The sequence below is a fragment of the Protopterus annectens genome, chromosome 8.part0 (genome assembly GCF_019279795.1).
Source record: "Protopterus annectens isolate FY-2018-M chromosome 8.part0, PAN1.0, whole genome shotgun sequence".
NCBI classification, from domain to species: domain Eukaryota; kingdom Metazoa; phylum Chordata; order Ceratodontiformes; family Protopteridae; genus Protopterus; species Protopterus annectens.
Window position 1 is genome coordinate 1,918,883,033 of NC_056741.1, and position 17,429 is coordinate 1,918,900,461.

Here is a 17,429-nt window from a genome sequence, read left to right on the forward strand (position 1 = left end):
GTACTTATTACCTTGATGGCACTCTTGTCATAGATAGTACCCCAAAAGGCAACCCCATTTCTCGGTCACCCACGTCCCCGGAATCTTTTAAAGATGTTCTTCGCCTTCCCTTGCTGCAGTCCTGACAATTGGGTATAGTCCGCGTCCCAGTCGGCCCGAATACCAGAGATAAGGCTGGCGCCGGTCATGGCGCCTTAGACTGACGCCAGTACGTCAGGGTACTAATGCGCATGACCGACGTCATTTCAGTCTTTTTGCCGCATGGTCCGATGCAGAAGCAATTTGCGAGTGCAGGTTGGCGTTCTGAGATTTTCCGGAGTTTCAGACCGAATTCAGAGTTGGCTAAGTAACGTTAGAACATTTTGGTTTTTTTTGCCTCAGTATTTAACGGATGTCAGAAAAAGTGAATAACTGTATTTCTTGTGGGAAGCAGATACCGCATAGGGATTATCATACATTGTGTATACCTTGTTTAGGGCCTGAGCACGGCGTTGTTGGTTGCCGCTCTTGTGCTAGATTTAACAAGCGCACTATTAAGAGGAGGCTTGATTGTGCTAGGTTAGTGTTTGGAAACGTTGCAATTATACTATGCCGTCGGATGCTCCGGCGCCTGCTTCATCTAAGAAGCGCAAGGACAAAACAGTGAAGTCTAGGGGTGAGGAACCGAGTCCCGGACGCCGGTCCTTTAGAAGGCTCAGGGGAGCCAGAGGTTTTGCCAGGAGTCTCTATGGAGTCTCAGGCAGATACTTTACTGTTACAGGATGTGCCCTCTCAGGAGGTAGGCCAGGCTGAGGGGCTTCTCAGGTAACTGTTCTTTCCTCTCTTCCCGAGGTAGTTAGGGCCTCTCCTTCTGTTGCCAAAGCTTCTTTTAGAGGAAGGCCAAGTTCAGCTTCTGTAGGGGCTTCTCCTAGCATTTCGGCTCTGTGCCTAAGAAACATATGCTTAAAATGGCAGAAGATTTGATTACTCTGATTAGAGGTTCTATGCCCCCACCTGATAAGAGGCCTAGGGTGGAACAGGAGTTTGATAGTTTTGAACAGTGTTCACAGGCTTCAGAGTCTTCTGTGGAAGACTTGCAAGAGTTTCCTACTTATTCTGATTCTGATGTGGATGATTCCACTCCTTCAGCTTCTCCTCCTGAGGATTTTTCATTTTCAGAGACTCTTCACTCCATGAGGGAGCACTTTAAATGGGAAGGCCAAGATTACCCTGACTCCAGAAAAAGGCTTAGGGAATTCTTGTTTTTGCCCCAGCATACGCCCTTAGCTATTCCCCCTGTGTTGAATGTGGTGGAGCATGTTTTCGCAGACGCTTCCCTGAACCCTGATTCCTTGCCTCCTGCTCCTGTTAAGCCTGATAGGTATTATAGGGTGCCAAGCTCATAAGTATTTGTTTAAGAGTCCCAGGGCGGACCCAGAAACTGTTTCTCAGGGGCCTAAAGGTGTTAAAGCTTCTGTGGTTAAAAATCCTGTACCCTCTGATAAAGAGGCAAGGGCTTTGGATAGGTGGGGTAAGAAAGTATATACTTCTTCCACTCTAGCCATGAGGCGTTGAATTGTCAATTTCATATGCTGAAATATCAGAATTATCTCCTTTCACAATTGAAATCTAAGGTGGATGCTTTGGCGGAAGGTATTGAGTGTAAAGAATTGCTGGATTTGGTTCATGTGTCTGAACAAGTGGGTAAGCATTCTTTGCAGTGTGGTTTTGATGCTGTTCAGGCCTCCTCGAGGGTGGCTGCTACTAGTTCTGTTCTTCGCAGACATGCATGGTTGAAGGATCAGAATTTAGCTGAGCATGTTAAGACCAGGATTTTGGATGCTCCTTTACAGTCTGATGTGTTGTTTGGACCGCCTGTGGAAGCAGTTTTAAAGAAAATGGAGGACAAAGCTAAGTCTATGCAGACTGTTAAAGATTTTTGCAGGTGCAGCCTCCAGTTTAGTAGAAATTGGCCTGCTAAGGGGTGGACATATCCTGCTTATGGTTCCCAGTCTAGGGGTAGGTCTAGACGTGGTAGGGCAGGGCTCAAGGTTCGTTTAGGCCTAGATCAGACAGTTCACCTGCTCAGACTTCTGGTGAGGGCAGGGGTCAGTCCTTTCGTAAGCAGAACCAATGACCTGCCTTTTCAGCTGCCAGTGGACTCTCGACAGGCAGCTCCTTTGGGAGGAAGATTGTCTCTATTCAAAGAAAATTGGGATTTAATCACTCAAGACAGATGGGTGCTGGATATCATTCATCACGGGTACAGATTTTATTTCCACACAATGCCCCTTTCAAAGGCATGCCAGATGTTCCTCCTCCACAAAGAAAAGAGGCTCACAAGCAAGTTTCTCAGTTACTCCAGATAGGGGCTATTCAGCCAGTCCCTGTGTCAGAAAGGGGCGATTTTATTCTCGCCTGTTCCTAGTACCAAAGAAGGGGAACACGTGGAGACCAATTTTGGATTTATCTATCCTCAACACTTATCTGGACATTCCCAAGTTCAAGATGTTGACGTTACAGCAACTGTTACCTCTGCTGGGCAAGGATCACTGGATGGTAACTTTGGATCTCAAGGAAGCTTACCTTCATGTGCCCATAAGGCTAAGTTGCAGAAAGTATTAACTGGAGATTTTCATTATCAGTTCTCTGCATTGCCCTTTGGCTTATCTACTGCCCAGAGTATTCACAAAGGTTCTGGCTCCAGTGATAGCTTACTTCAGGCTTCAAGGCATTCAAATTTATCCTTACTTGGACGACTGCCTGATTCTGGCTCAGGAAAAGGAACACCTTCTACAGCATCTGGAATATGTCATAGCAGTGCTAAGATGCCTAGGGTATTCTGTGAACGAAATAAAGTCCAGTCTAGTACCCTCTCAAGACATGTGCTTTCTGGGTGTGAGACTGAATACAGCAGCCCAGATGGCCTTTTAACCCCGGACAAACAAAAGAGTCTGTCACTTTACTTCCATCAACTATCTCATCAGTCCGTGCTGACTGCAAGGACAGTCCTTCAAGCATTAGGGTTCATGGCATCTTGTATTCTGGTGCTTCCCAATGCCAAACTGCATATGAGGAAGCTGCAATGGTATCTCAAAATGTATGGACACAGCACTGCCAAGATTTGGACACTGTCATTCAAATAATACCTTGCCTTCAAAAGGAATTCTTGTGGTGGGCTCAGGAATGTCACCTAAACAAGGGACTCTCTGTGACCCGGCCAGAGGCGAGTCAGATTTTAACGACAGATGCCTCGGACACTGCTTGGGAGCTCATCTAAATGGAAAGTGGATACAAGACAAGTGGCCTGCCAGACTACAGCATCTACATATCAACATGAAGGAGATGTTGGCAGTCCAGTTTGCATTGATGGCGTTCAAGGAGTTACTTCTTCCAGGGCAGGTGTTGATTCTAACAGACAACACAACTGTCATGTGGTACATCAACAAGCAAGGGGGAACACATTCTTATCCTCTATGCAGGCAAGCAATGATTTTATGGGAGACTGCGTTAAGCCTGCAACTGTCTCTTCAGGCAAGGTTTCTGCCAGGAGCACAGAACTCCCTAGCAGATGTATTAAGCAGACAAATCATGGATCCCCACGAGTGGAAACTGGATCTTCATGTATTTCAGACATTGACAGTGTCATGGGGAACTCCAGACATAGATCTGTTCGCTTCTCCACTAAACCACCAGCTGCCAAAGTATTGCACAAAGGGGTTTCATCACACAGCTTGGAAAGTGGATGCTCTGTCTTTCAGTTGGAAAAACCTTCATGTCTATGCCTTTCCACCTCTGCCTCTTCTTCCAAAGGTATTACTAAAGGTCAGACAGGACAGGCCAAGGATGATTTTGATAGCTCCAGATTGGCCTCGGCTACACTGGTACCCACTTCTAAGGAGTCTTGTAAAGAAGCCTCCATGGCCTTTACCTCTGATTCCTCATCTGTTATCTCAGAAGGACGGTCATCTGCTCAATGTCAAGCTTCAATCTCTTCATCTCACGGCTTGGCATATTCTGTCTTGAAGCATGGTAGGTCTCAGCTTCCTCAACAAGTTTTAAATGTGATTATGGAAGCTAGGAGGCCTAGTACTAGGAGAGTGTCACGAGAAAAATGGAAGAGATTTTTATTGTGGAGTACAGCAAAGAATTTGGAGATTTCAGAGCCTAATTTGAGTGTGGCTCTTCAATATCTTACTGAATTATTGGACAAAGGTTTGTCTTTCTCTTCCATAAAGATTCATGCTGCAGCAATTTCAGCTCACTATGATTGTGACCCACCTTGTTTTTCGCATCCTTTGTTCAAGCAGTTTCTTAGAGGGCAAAGAATATAAGACCCCACGAGAGCTCCTACTCCTGCTTGGGATCTCAATTTTGTGTTGGAAAAACTTACTCTACAACCTTTTGAGCCTGCAGCTACTGCTGAATTGAAATATTTGTCATGGAAGACTGCTTTTCTGTTGGCTATTACTTCTGCAAGAAGGGTGTCTGAGTTGCAGGCCCTTATGGCAGTAGAGCCCTCTTGATTTTCCATAAGGACAGGGTATCATTACGTACTAATCCTTCCTTTATGCCTAAGGTGGTTTCTAGTGTGGCTTTAAACCAAACTATTCATTTGCCTACGTTTTTTTGCAGATCCTCAAAATACAGGGGAGAAGATTTTACACACTTTAGATGTACACAGGCAATGCTACTATTTGAGCAGGACTAAAGATTTTAGGCAGTCTCAGCAGTTACTTGTTTCTTTTGCTTTAAGTTCACAGGGCAAGCCTGTGTCAAAACAAACTATTTCTAGGTGGATTGGTTTTGCATTGCATTTTGTTATTCCCATCATGGCAAAGAGGTTCCAGCTGGGATTAGGCCTCATTCCACTAGGGCTACTGCCACTTCAACAGCATTTCTAAGGGGTGGCAACTAAGGATATTCTGGAGGCAGCTACTTGGAGTTCAGTGCATACTTTCTAGGCATTATCACCTGCCTATATACTCTAAGACTAGAGCTGGTTTTGCCACAGCTGTTTTACAAGGCATGTTGTCAGCTCCTGCTACTTTATAATTTGCCAGCCTCCCTTACCTCTGCTTTGGGATTCTACCCAATTGTCAGGACTGCAGCAAGGGAAGGCGAAGAACATAGTACAGTTTTGTACCTACCATAAATGTAGATGTTCGAGGATTCCCTTGCTGCAGTCCAATCCCTCCCTCCTTCCCTCTGTGTTTCAGGGTGGTTGTGTAGGTGAGTTTACATGCTTATATTTTTATATATATTACTATATATATTGTACATGTTTTTGGTGCAGGTTGTTTTGGGACTTGTCTTTTGGGTCTTCTGACATCTGGGGCAAGAAAAGACTGAGGAAATGGCGCCGGTCATGCGCATTAGTACCCTGACGTACTGACGTCAGTCTAAGGCGCCATGACCGACGTCAGCCTTATACTCTGGTATTCGGGCCGACTGGGACGCGGACTATACCCAATTGTCAGGACTGCAGCAAGGGAATCCTCGAACATCTACATTTATGGTAGGTACAAAACTGTACTTTTTTTTTGTCTATTCCTTCTAGCATGTCGAGGGATCAGTTGCTAGTGTCCTCTCCTGCTCAGCTGGTGAACCTGGGAATATTGAGGCAATGTTACAATTGCCTCATGTACACAGACAACACTCTCCTCCTCCCACAAAACACAAATACATGCGAGAGATGCAACTATACGGCCAAACTGGAGGCTGAGCTCTCTCAACATAGGACTGGCAAGACCAGTCAGGAGGAGAAGGTTACCACACACACTATAGACCCAGTCTCACATAGTACCATTACAACCTCAAATCATACACATAAACACACAAAGACATACTCAGAGGCTCTGATCAAAAATCTACCAAAACAGCAGAGGCCACCAAAGCAGACACCCAAACAACCACCACCTCAGAACACAACACCTGCAACACATAGACCTCACAGTCAGAGTGTCAAACAGTCACAGCCCTTAAGGCCAAACACAATGCCAGACACACTAGTCATTGGTGACTCCATAGTCAGACACACTGACGCCCGCCACCAGACTGAGTAAGGAGAAGGTCACAGTAAGCTGCCTGTCGGGCGCTAGAATCCGCCACATAACGCAAGCACTCAGGTCTCTCAACAGCAGGTACAAATATGACTCAGTCATTGTCCACGCTGGTGTAAACGACCTGAGACGTACCTCCTTGGACTACATGAAAAGAGACATTGAGGAGCTCTCTGATTATGTAGCCCAGGCAGGTATGACCCTGACCTTGAGCAGTATCCTACCTTCACCAAGAATGATGCCACAATACGGAGATAAGATGATCAGCTTTAACAATTGGCTTAAACACTGGTGTCATTCAAAGGGGATCCAGTGCCTGTCTGCCTGGGATGACATGCTGGACAAGCCACGCTGCTTCAAGGGACGGCTTGCACCTGTCACCCTGGGATTCGGATATTGGCAAAGGCTCTTGCCACCCCCATAGTGCCTTTTTAGGCAAGGCTCAAATTCTAAACCTACCACCCTAGAACACAAAAAGGAAAAAACTAAGGGTAATGCTGCTCAATGCCAGAAGTCTAAATCTCAAAATGCACGCACTCGAGGCCCTTCTCAGTATGGAGAACATCGATGTCTGTGCTGTGACAGAAACCTGGTTCAAGGCTCCTGAGAGCACCCCAGCTATCAGGTTTTACCTCATATCATGCGTTCCGCCCCAAAATCCGGACAATACCAAGAAAGGAGGGAGGGTATCCATATTCATCAAGGACACCCACACCTCAAGACTGGTGGCAACGCACGATGCATCGGAGACCATCCAGGTGCAATTAACCATAGGCAAGACTGCTCTGCAAATTGTAGCATGTTACAGGCCACCCTCACAAACTCAGGAACCTCACATGGCCTTCCTGAAAACACTAGAGGGTATAAATGTATCACCAAACACCATCATACTAGGTGACTTCAATTACCCTAATATAGACTGGGATCACTACTCAAGCCCAAACACCCTAGCCCAAAAGTTCCTGGAATTCATAAACTCAAATGCCATGGAACAACTAGTCACCATCCACACAAGAGGAGATAACATACTTGATCTCATCATCACGAACATGGGAGCACAATGTTCAACACGGGAGGTGTACCCGTCACTGGTGAGATCAGACCACAAACTAATCTCGCTGGAGGTCCTCATCCCACCCCCACCTGAAATAAAAAAGACCACAGTAAAGAACTTCTCAAAAGCCGACTTCACACTTCTAAAGACTAGTGTGGTCTCCTTTAAGGCCCCGAGCCGTGGAAAACAGTACTCAAGCTGAATCACTTACAAATGCCTTCTACCAGCACCTGCAGGACTGCATGGATAAGGCAATCCCAAACAAAACAAAGACTCTTTGTACCAAAGGCAAGCGTCCAGTCTGGTGGACCCCAGCCATAAACAAACTCTACAACAAAAGGAGGAAGCTACTACAAGATAGAGCAAAATCCTTAAAAGGTAAGACACCCTTGATCACTATAAGTAAAAACTAAGAGCTCTCATAGAATCATCCAAAGCAAATTTCGAGAAAAATAGCTAAAGACTCAAAAGACAATCATAAGGCCTTCTTTAGCTATGTTAGAAACCTGGGAGGAAACTCCCAGATATGCTCAGAGCTAGTTCAAAATGATGTGAAGATTACTGATCCTACAGACATTGCCAACATACTGGCTGACAGGTTCAGTGCAAACTTCTCCCAAAGGAGAGATATCTATACCAAATGATTGCAGCCCCCAAACATCTCCAGCGCCAAGTGAGAACTGCTCTCTCCAAAGCAAAAACACAGCATCCATGGGACCTGATGGTGTCCCCGGCTGTGTGCTCCATGAACTCAATGAGGAATTAAACCCACAGCTAGGACAGCTGTTTAATCATAGTCTTACCTCTGGATACGCCAGGAGTGGCGACTGCAACTGTGGTACCACTTCACAAAGGCGGTGCCTCCACCGACCCTGGAAATTACCGCCCATTAGCTTGACAAGCCTTATCTGCAAAGCCATGGAGAGGATCATAATGGACCTCATAAATAAAGACACAGGGAATTTGCAGACTTTGGATCCAACCCAGTTTGGCTTTGTCAAAGGCAGATCATGCCTTTTAAAGTCAACCGTCACCAAAGCCATTGATGAGGGAAAGGCAGTCCATACAGCCTACCTCGATCTGGCTAAGGCCTTCGATACAATACCCCACTCGGGTATCATTGAAAAACTCATCAGCTTAAATGTCAACCTATACATCACAAGATGGGTTGCAAACTGGCTGAGTGACAGAACCCACAGGGTCAGAGTTGCTGGCGCCATGGTCAGACTCAAAGCCTGTCACAAGTGGTGTCCCACAGGGCTCAGTCCTGGGCCCACTCTTGTTTGGCATCTACTTTTCCGAAGTACAAGCAAACACAGGAGGGTTATGGCTGGCCAAGTTTGCAGATGACTGCAAACTGGGCACCATAGTAGAAAACACATCTGACACAGATATCCTTCAGAAGGGTCTCACAGAAACGGATAACTGGTGCCAGAGCCACGGCCTAAAGTTAAATGCCAAAAAATGCATAGTCATACCCTTCGGGAAAAACAAGGTTACCCCTAGCTACCAAATAGGTGGCAATACACTGAGCACAGAAGAAGTTATCAGGGACCTGGGGACCCAGGTTGATAGTAGTCTGTCATTCGACACCCATGTAGCTAAAGTAGTTAGGAAGACCTTCTACATTGCCCACCTTATCATGAAGGGATTCTCATCTAGATCAAGGGAGGTCATAGTCTCCCTTTACTCATCACTCATCAGACCAATGATTGAGTACAATGCCCCATTCGCAATGTATCTGACCCGACACTTGCAGCAGCTGGAGAGGCCACAAAGTTCCTCACCAAAAGGATAAAGGGTCTCAAAATCTGTCCTATGCTGCCCGACTGAAAGAACTCCAGCTCTATTCAGTCGCACCGCTTGCTCAGAGGTGACCTTTGCCTAACATACAAGGCCATGTCAAACCCAGATTTGATGAATATGCTTCACCTCAAAAATCTAGATCCATCAGAGCCACAAGGGCGGAGACTTAAACCTTGACACGGCTATTAATAGGACGTGCTGGAGGGATAGATTCATCACCCAAAGACTCCCTATGCTGTGGAACAAAATCCCGGTACATGTGAGGCAGAGCACCTCGCTGGCCTTGTTCAAGAGAAATCTTGACCAATGGATGGGAGATCGCAGATATACCCCAGGGATTACCTCAGTGTCACTGCTCGACAGAGGCACAGCAAAATAATGGGTATAGTTCCCCATACTAAAGGGGTGGCGTAAGCCACAAAACGATGGGCTAGGCTTGTAAATGCCCTCGGGCAGATAGCCTAGTATGAACCTATGAACCTATGGAGGCCTCTTGTAGGGCCGCTGTAACGGGTTCTGTGATTAGGAGGCATGCTTGGTTAAAGGAACAAAATCTGCCTGATCATGTTAAAGTAAAATTATTAGATGTTCCATTACAGCATGATACTTTGGTGTTAAGGCAGAAGAGGTGTTGAAGAAAATGGAGGATGGAGGATAAAGTGAAGTCTATGCAGACAGTTAAGGATTTCTTACAGGTACAGCCACCCAGATTTAGCAGGAACTGGCCTTCAAAAAAATTGTTCCTTTCCAGTGTCAGGCCACAAAGAGGCAGATACAGGCTCCCTAGAGGCAGATCCCAGCCCCAAAGCTCATACAGGCCTAAACAATGGGGTGCTTCTACCTCCAAAAGCGGCGAAGACAAATCTCAACCTTATAGGAAACAGTCCCAATGACTTTCCTCTACCAGTACCAAGCACTTATCTTTTGGACGCTCCCTTAGGGGGGAAACTAGCACTTTTTCCACAAAACTGGCACATGATCACCCAGGACAAATGGGTCTTGAATATAGTGTCTCAGGGTTACAGGTTCCACTTTCACACCCTGCCAATGACAAAAGGCATGCCAGACCTGCCACACAATCAATGGGCAGTGGCACAAAAGCAAGTTTCATCCCTCATAGACATGAGGGCCATTCAGCGAGTACCACTACAGGAGCAGGGGCAAGGATTTTACTCACGACTTTTCTTGTTACCCAGAAAGGACAAAGCATGGAGACCAATACTGGACCTGTCTATTCTAAACACTTTTCTGGACGTTCCAAAATTCAAAATGTTAACTCTGCAGCAGCTTCTGCCCATGCTGGGCAAGCAGGCTTGGCTTGTAACCTTGGACCTAAAAGAGGCATACCTGCATGTCCCAATCAGACAATCTTGCAGAAGATACCTCGGATTCATAGCTGGCTCAATACACTACCAATTCTCTGCACTGCCCTTTGGCTTATCTACTGCGCCCGGGGTCTTCACAAAATGCCTGGGACCAGTAATTGCTTTTTGCAGACAGAGGTATTCAAATATATTCCTACTTGGACGACTGCCTTATTCAAGCAGAGAACAAGGACATCCTACTAAAGCATCTGGCATTTGTAAAAAGATTGCTAATTTGCCTACGGTGCACAGTAAACGAAAAGAAATCAAAGCTAGTACCCTCTCAAGAGATAATATTCCTGGGTGCAAGCTTAAATACAACTGCCCAGATGGCTTATCTCACGCCAGACAAACAAAGGCAACTGACTTCTTATTTCGACATGTTGGCAACAAAAACCCAGTTATCTGCAAGAAAAATTCTGCAGGCTATGGGCTTCATGGCCTCCTGCATTCTGTTAATTCCATATGCAAGACTGCATATGATGAAACTACAATGGTATCTAAAAAGTGTTTGGACTCAACATTGCCACAGCCTGGAATCATTCATTTCACTCTTTCCCTGCTTGCAACAGGAGTTTCGATGGTGGGCACAGGCCTGTCACCACAACAAGGGACAGCCATTCACTTTACCCACAGCCAGGCAAACACTAACAACAGATGCATCAGATTATGCCTGGGGGGCCCACGTCAGGAAAATGTATTCAGGGCACATGGCCCCCACGCCAAAGGCATCTTCACATCAATCAAAAAAAGATGCTAGCTGTACAAAATGCCCTGACAGCCTTCAAGGACCTGCTTCATCCAGGACAACTGCTGATAAAGGCGAACACTACCACAGTTATGTGGTACATAAACATGCAGGGGGGCACACATTCCTACCCCCTCTGCAGACAAGCCATGATTTTGTGGAACACAGCATTGACTTACCAAGTACACCTGCAAGCGCAGTTCCTGCCAGGAAAAACAAATGCTCTGGCAGACGAACTAAGCAGAAACCTCATGGATCCTCAAGAGTGGAAGCTAGATCCACAAATCTTCAGCATGATAACAAGGAAATGGGGATGCCCAGACATAGATCTTTTTGCCTCCCGTCACAACTGCCAAGTTCAGAGATTCTGCACAAGGACGTATCACAAACAAGCATGGAAAGTGGACGCCTGGTCATTCAGCTGGAACAACCTTACAGTATATGCCTTTCCCCCACTGCCTCTCCTCCCCAAGGTACTCCTAAAGGTCAGACAAGAGAAGCCACAACTGATTCTGATTGCCCCGGATTGGTCACGCCAACACTGGTACCCAATCCTAAGGAGCTTGGCTCAAGGCCCAGCCTGGACATTGCCTCAAATTCCTCATTTACTGACCCAACAAAACAATCAGATCCTCCACAGCCAACTCAGAACCCTAAATCTAGCTGCATGGTGGATAGTGTAACCATTCAGAATACACCTCTCTCTAAAGCGGTTATGGATGTTATTTTAGAGGCCAGGAGGCCCAGCACCAGAAAATCTTATGCAGCAAAATGGAAGAGATTCTGTGCTTGGAACCAGGCACACAGAATCGACACGCTTGTTCCAAATATTCCTCAGATTTTACAATACTTAACTGAGATGCTGGACAAAGGCCTTTCCTTTTCATCAATTAAGATTCATGCCTCTGCCATTTCAGCCCATTACAATGCGGAACCACCTATCTTTTCTCATCCTTTAATAAGACAGTACCTCAGAGGGGCCAAAAACATCAGGCCTCCAAGGAGAGCACCAGTACCTGCATGGGACCTCAATTATGTCTTGGAAAAACTTACACTGCCTCCTTTTGAGCCACCTTCAACAGCAGATATAAAATTCTTATCCTGGAAAACAGCTCTGCTCCTAACAATAACCTCTGCAAGACGAGTCTTGGAGTTACAGGCACTCATGGCTGTGGAACCTTTTATCATTTTTCATCCAGACAGGGTTTCTCTGAGGAAAAACCCTACATTTATGCCTAAAGTGGTGTCCAGTGTGGCCCTCAACCAAACCATTCTCTTGCCTACCTTTTATCCAAACGCACAGAACAAGGGTGAGAGACTTCTGCATTCTTTGGACATACACAGACAGCTACGTTTCTACTTGGACAGAACTAAAGCTTTCAGAAAGACTGAGCAACTTTTAGTGGCATATGCTGCAGGATCACAAGGAAAGGCTATCTCAAAACAGACTATTTCTAAATGGATAGGTCATTGCATTCGTTTGTTACTCACAGCATGGCAAATCAGTGCCCAAGGGCATTAGGCCATATTCTACCAGAGCAGCAGCCACTTCAGCAGCCTTCCTCAGAGGAGTACCAACCAAAAGATATTTTAGAGGCTGCAACTTGGAGTTCAGTGCACACTTTTACAAAGCACTACCACTTACCTCTCTACTCTAAATCCAGAGCAGGCTTTGCCACTGCAGTTCTGCAGAGCCTCAAAGCCTCTCCTAATCCTATTTAGCCCAGCCACCCTTCCTCAGATTTGGGATTCAACCCAGGTGTAATGACTGCAACAGTGAAACACGATGAACATAGTACAGTTGTGTACCTACCATAAATGTAGATGTTCGAGTGTATTCACTGTTGCAGTCCAGGTTACCCTCCCACTGTCCCCCTTTCATTTGCTGGGTTTTATCTGTACTTCTCTATTCTATACAACCTATGTGGTGTATTTGCTTGTAGATGAAGGAAATGTTTACTTTAGTGCATGCATGTTTATTGGCATAATCTATTTAGCCTACCCTTTTGGGGGCACCTGATGTTTGGGGCAAGAAAAACTGAAGAAAATGGCGTCGGCTGCATCTTTTATACCCCTGGCGCACTGACGTCAGGGAAGAGGCGACAGCAACCGACGCCGGACCAGGACTTTGGAATTCAGGCCGACTGCGGGTAGCCTTCCAGCAGGATAACCCAAGTGGTAATGACTGCAACAATGAATACACTCGAACATCTACATTTATGGTAGGTACACAACTGTACTTTTCTCTGTGTCAGTGGTATATCATGCAGGCAGAGACAGATTCCTTTGCATAGTGTGTAAGAGGTTAAGCTTTAATAAATTTGGTCTGCTTTCCCTTTCTTTGATTCCAAAGCAAGGAAGTGAAAGTTTTATTAAGTAAAAACAGGTTTCTGTTACCTGCACAATATTGGTACCATACTGCAGAGAGAAAAGCAGACGAAAGGTTGAGTAAATTTGTAGAAGGTTCTTTCCTTTACTGGCTTTGTCAAGTCACAGCTGAATGGAAGGTGTCCATTAGATGACTGAGATCCTTAAATAGATGTGCAGTTTTTATTAGAGGATTTGGAATAAAATGTAGTTCTTTGCAGTGACGAGAAGTTATCAGTGTAGCTACACAGGATGGTTTGGATAAGATTAACCAACCTCAGTTATATATGGTAGCTTAGATTTAATGTGTAGTAAAAGAAAAAATAAGTGAAAATACTGCACCTTAGGGATGAAGCATTCTCAATAACAAAAATGAGAAAAGAGGTGACATACACGTGGAACATTGTCTTAAAAATAATGCAGTAGTTATATTTGGAAGCCAGAGATGCACAGGGAGATTTATTACCAGTACAAAGGGGCAAGGTTTTTATTCCTGTATAGAAACTTTTGGTGAGACTCCGTTTTGAATAACAGTGTAATTACTAGCGGGATTGCTAAAATATTTGCAAATTAAGACTTGCAATATAGATTGCAGAATTACAAAAAAATTAATCTTTATAAAGTAATTTGTTAAACTGGGTTTAGTCTTTTCTTTCAACGTGTTGCATAATTGATGTCTTTGTGTTTCAGCTACTTAATTCATCTGTGGGATCTGAATCATGAGGGAACATGGGAAAACAAGGGGACCTATGTGTATTACACGGACTTTGTCATGGAGTTGACATTGCTTTCCCTTGATCTGATGCATCACATTCACATGCTGGTGGGTATATAGATTTACATGATGTTTTAACTTGCAGGATGAACTGTTAATATTTAAGAACTATCTTTAGTAAGATAACAGAATTGTTAAACTATAGTAATGCTAATGTAAAAAATGTAACTCTTTCAACAAGTTTATTGCTATTAAATCTAGCTGCAGATTTTATGTCATTTTCATTCATTCGTCAACTGTTAGGTTTGGAGCTGACCCTCGGATCTGACTCGCTGCTTTTTCCAGCTTGTGGAACATTGAAACTCTCTTGAGATTCTCCCTTACCCATCATTCCCCAGACAGCTAACATACCTAAGATCTTGTTTGCTGCCTTCTTGTATGGACATGGTCTGCAAACTCTCGGGTTCCCTACTTTTGTTGAGTGAGTTCTGAAAAAAATTTTTCTCCTATAATGTCTGCTATCTTCTCTTTTATATATTACACTTTTCGTGTAAATTTTTATTAGCATGGCTAGTATTCTATTTCTTGTACTAATTTAGTACCTTCCTGTTTACCATTATTGGTAAACCCCCCTTCACATAAAAAACCCTACTTAGTTGTATTATAGCATTAGTTTGAAAATGCCTGAGAGGCCTTCAGGTTTTAAAACATTTACCGTCTGTGGTCATAAAATACCACTGTGAAGTACCACACTGGATGTGTCTGTTGTTTGGGCCCTGCACATCTAGACTCGAGTTGTAACATCTGCAAAGCTTACAGTCCTAGAACTCTGATAGATTGGAAAAACAGATTGATTTGAAGAGGTTTGGTCCCCTCTAAATTGTCAGAAGCATCATGTGGGTCTCAAACCCACAAGAAATCAGACAAAAAGGATGCAAAAAAGCATTCTGCAGATCCAACCTCCTCCTCAGCTTCATTTTTAGAACCTCCTCACAAAGTTTCAGAACCTGAAACGTCTCCTTGGATCAGATCCTTACCATTGGTCTTGGATCTGGATTCCTCTTGCTGCCTTCTCCATTCCTGGATAGGTCTCCTAGACACATTCATTCAAGAGCACTTTCAACAGCCTCTTGCACTCATTCCTCCAGAAGTCCGACTGAAGCTGATGTGGAGAGGATGATGAGGAAATTCCACACGAGGCTAATTTAAATGGGAGTTGTTCTGGCTCCCAATCTCATCAGGTTTGGACACCTTTGTTAGTACTGACCCACCAATACAGCCTTTTTCTCTGATCCGACCATTGGTTTTGGAGCAGATGGATCCAAAGATTCCAGAGTCGTCTGCATTGGATCTGAAGATCATGGTATCTTCGACTCCGGTGGCTTCTCTGAGTGGACCGGCTCCAAGCACTTTGGAGCCGGATGATTCTTTGAGCAGTAGTGTCGGCGCTTGGTTTGGTGTGCTGGAGTCAACTCTAAAATTGTCGGAGCCATCTCAGCCCCTCAAAGATTCAGTGGTTGGTAGCTTGGCTCCAACTTCTTCCTCGGATAGTCTGCCTTCAGGACGAAGGAAGCCAATAACCCAGAAGCATGCCTTTTTGGTGCCATTGATTTCTTTGTCTCTGAACCACTCTGCTTTCAAGATGGTAGAGAGAGCTTGTTCTGTTCCTAGAGTTGGGAGGTCTCCCCTGTCATTGGCTGCAACTTCCTAACCCCATTTGTCTTTGCATCTTGAGCCTCAACGTCCTGTGCCATGGGTACAGCCAGCCTAGATAAGTCACCAGGATACCCTGCAGAGTATACATATTTCTTCCGATAATTCTCTAGAGTATCACACCGAAGAAGTCCTGAGAAAGAAAAAGTGCAAGAGGAGGGACTTATCCTCCATGGCAGACTCCTGTGGAGAGACTACCATTTTTGGTGAGGGGTAAGGCTCCTCAAGGTTGCCAACTGATGTCTCCTTTGGATACATTCTAGAACTTTTAACACAAAGGGGTAGTTGGTCTCCAGACGACCATTCCCAAAAGGAGTTTGTATTCCTGGAAGCTTTTGGAGCAGGCCCATCTACCTCCTGGGTGACTCCACCTACTGACAAGCTCATTGATTTGGTCTCTTGATGGGTGTGGGAGGAACTTGACACTATTGAGCCTATCCCCAAGAGACCTTATGGGATCCTGGCAACACCAAAGGACAGAGTATTTTGGAGCAAAGGAGTACCAGTTGATGCCATGGTTGTAGCGGCAGCCATGAAGAAGGAACTAGCAGAACAGAGTTCCTCTGCCCCCCCCCCCCATTGAGGAGTGTAAGGTTTTGGAGAGATTTGGGAAGTGTGTGTATGCTTCAGCGAACTTTGCTCTTTGGTTACTGAATTATTTAGCACACTTCACAAGACTCCAGAGGGATTTGATCAGGGAACTTACCAAATCCCTCTCTGGGACCCTTTCTTGCAAGTCAGAGAACACTGTTCTCTTGCAGGTGGCTACCCTCCAATCCATTTCAAACTCGTCTGTGACACTTCTCTCACATCCAGCTGAAGGTACCTCATGGGTGGTGGGTTCAGACATTTGAGTCAGGAGGCATTCTTGGATGTGCTTGTGTAATTTTGCAGAGCCCTTTGTCTTTCTTCATCAGTGCTACCCTTTGATAGAAGTTCTTTATTTGGCCCCCAAAGTAAAAGACACGCACTCCAGTTGTGAACAGGAAGTTTAAGCCCTGTCTGCTGTGCGCACACGTTTTTCGACCTCCAAAGGATTTTTCTAGGAACAAACGAGGCAGATGAAAAATGTGGTTCAGAAACTCCAAGGGTCCCTTTCAAGTTCCATGTGGAGATAGTTCTCCCATGGGCAGAGGGGGGAAATTCTGATGGAAGATGCCATCCATGGGGCAGAAGTGGCCTGCAGAAGCAGGGTTCTAGAGATACCTTCTCTGACAAATTCTGCCAGTGCTCCTGAAAGGAGGCCTGACTGTCCATCTCTGGAGGCAGCCAGGGGTTGTTTATCCCTGCACCAGGGAGTCTGGCTAGAGATTACAAAAGATTTATGGGTACATAGGATTATCTCTGTAGCTTATACAGTACCCTTTTACCTACCACCCCCTTTGAATGTAAACAAAACCCTGATGTTCCACCCAATCAGAGGGAAGCTGCAGCACTAGAAATAATCAAGCTGCTAGAAAGCGAGTCATCCAAGAAATCTCTCCAGACCAGAGAGAGTCCAGAACTTACTCGAGATTCTTTGTAGTGCCAAAGAAAACAGGGGACTGGGGTCCAATATTGGATCTTGGCGATCTGAACAAGTCATCGCAGTACACCAAGTTTAGGATGGTCATGGTTCAGT

General features: G+C 45.2%; 1 protein-coding gene across 1 annotated transcript in view; it reads left to right on the forward strand.

Moving 5' to 3' along the window:
• Positions 1-17,429, forward strand: part of AMFR (autocrine motility factor receptor) — a 1,369,298-nt gene that overhangs the window by 467,669 nt on the left and 884,200 nt on the right. The window contains exon 6 of the mRNA XM_044081420.1: positions 14,071-14,203. Coding sequence (XP_043937355.1) covers positions 14,071-14,203 — 133 coding nt within the window. The remainder of the gene's footprint in view (positions 1-14,070; positions 14,204-17,429) is intronic.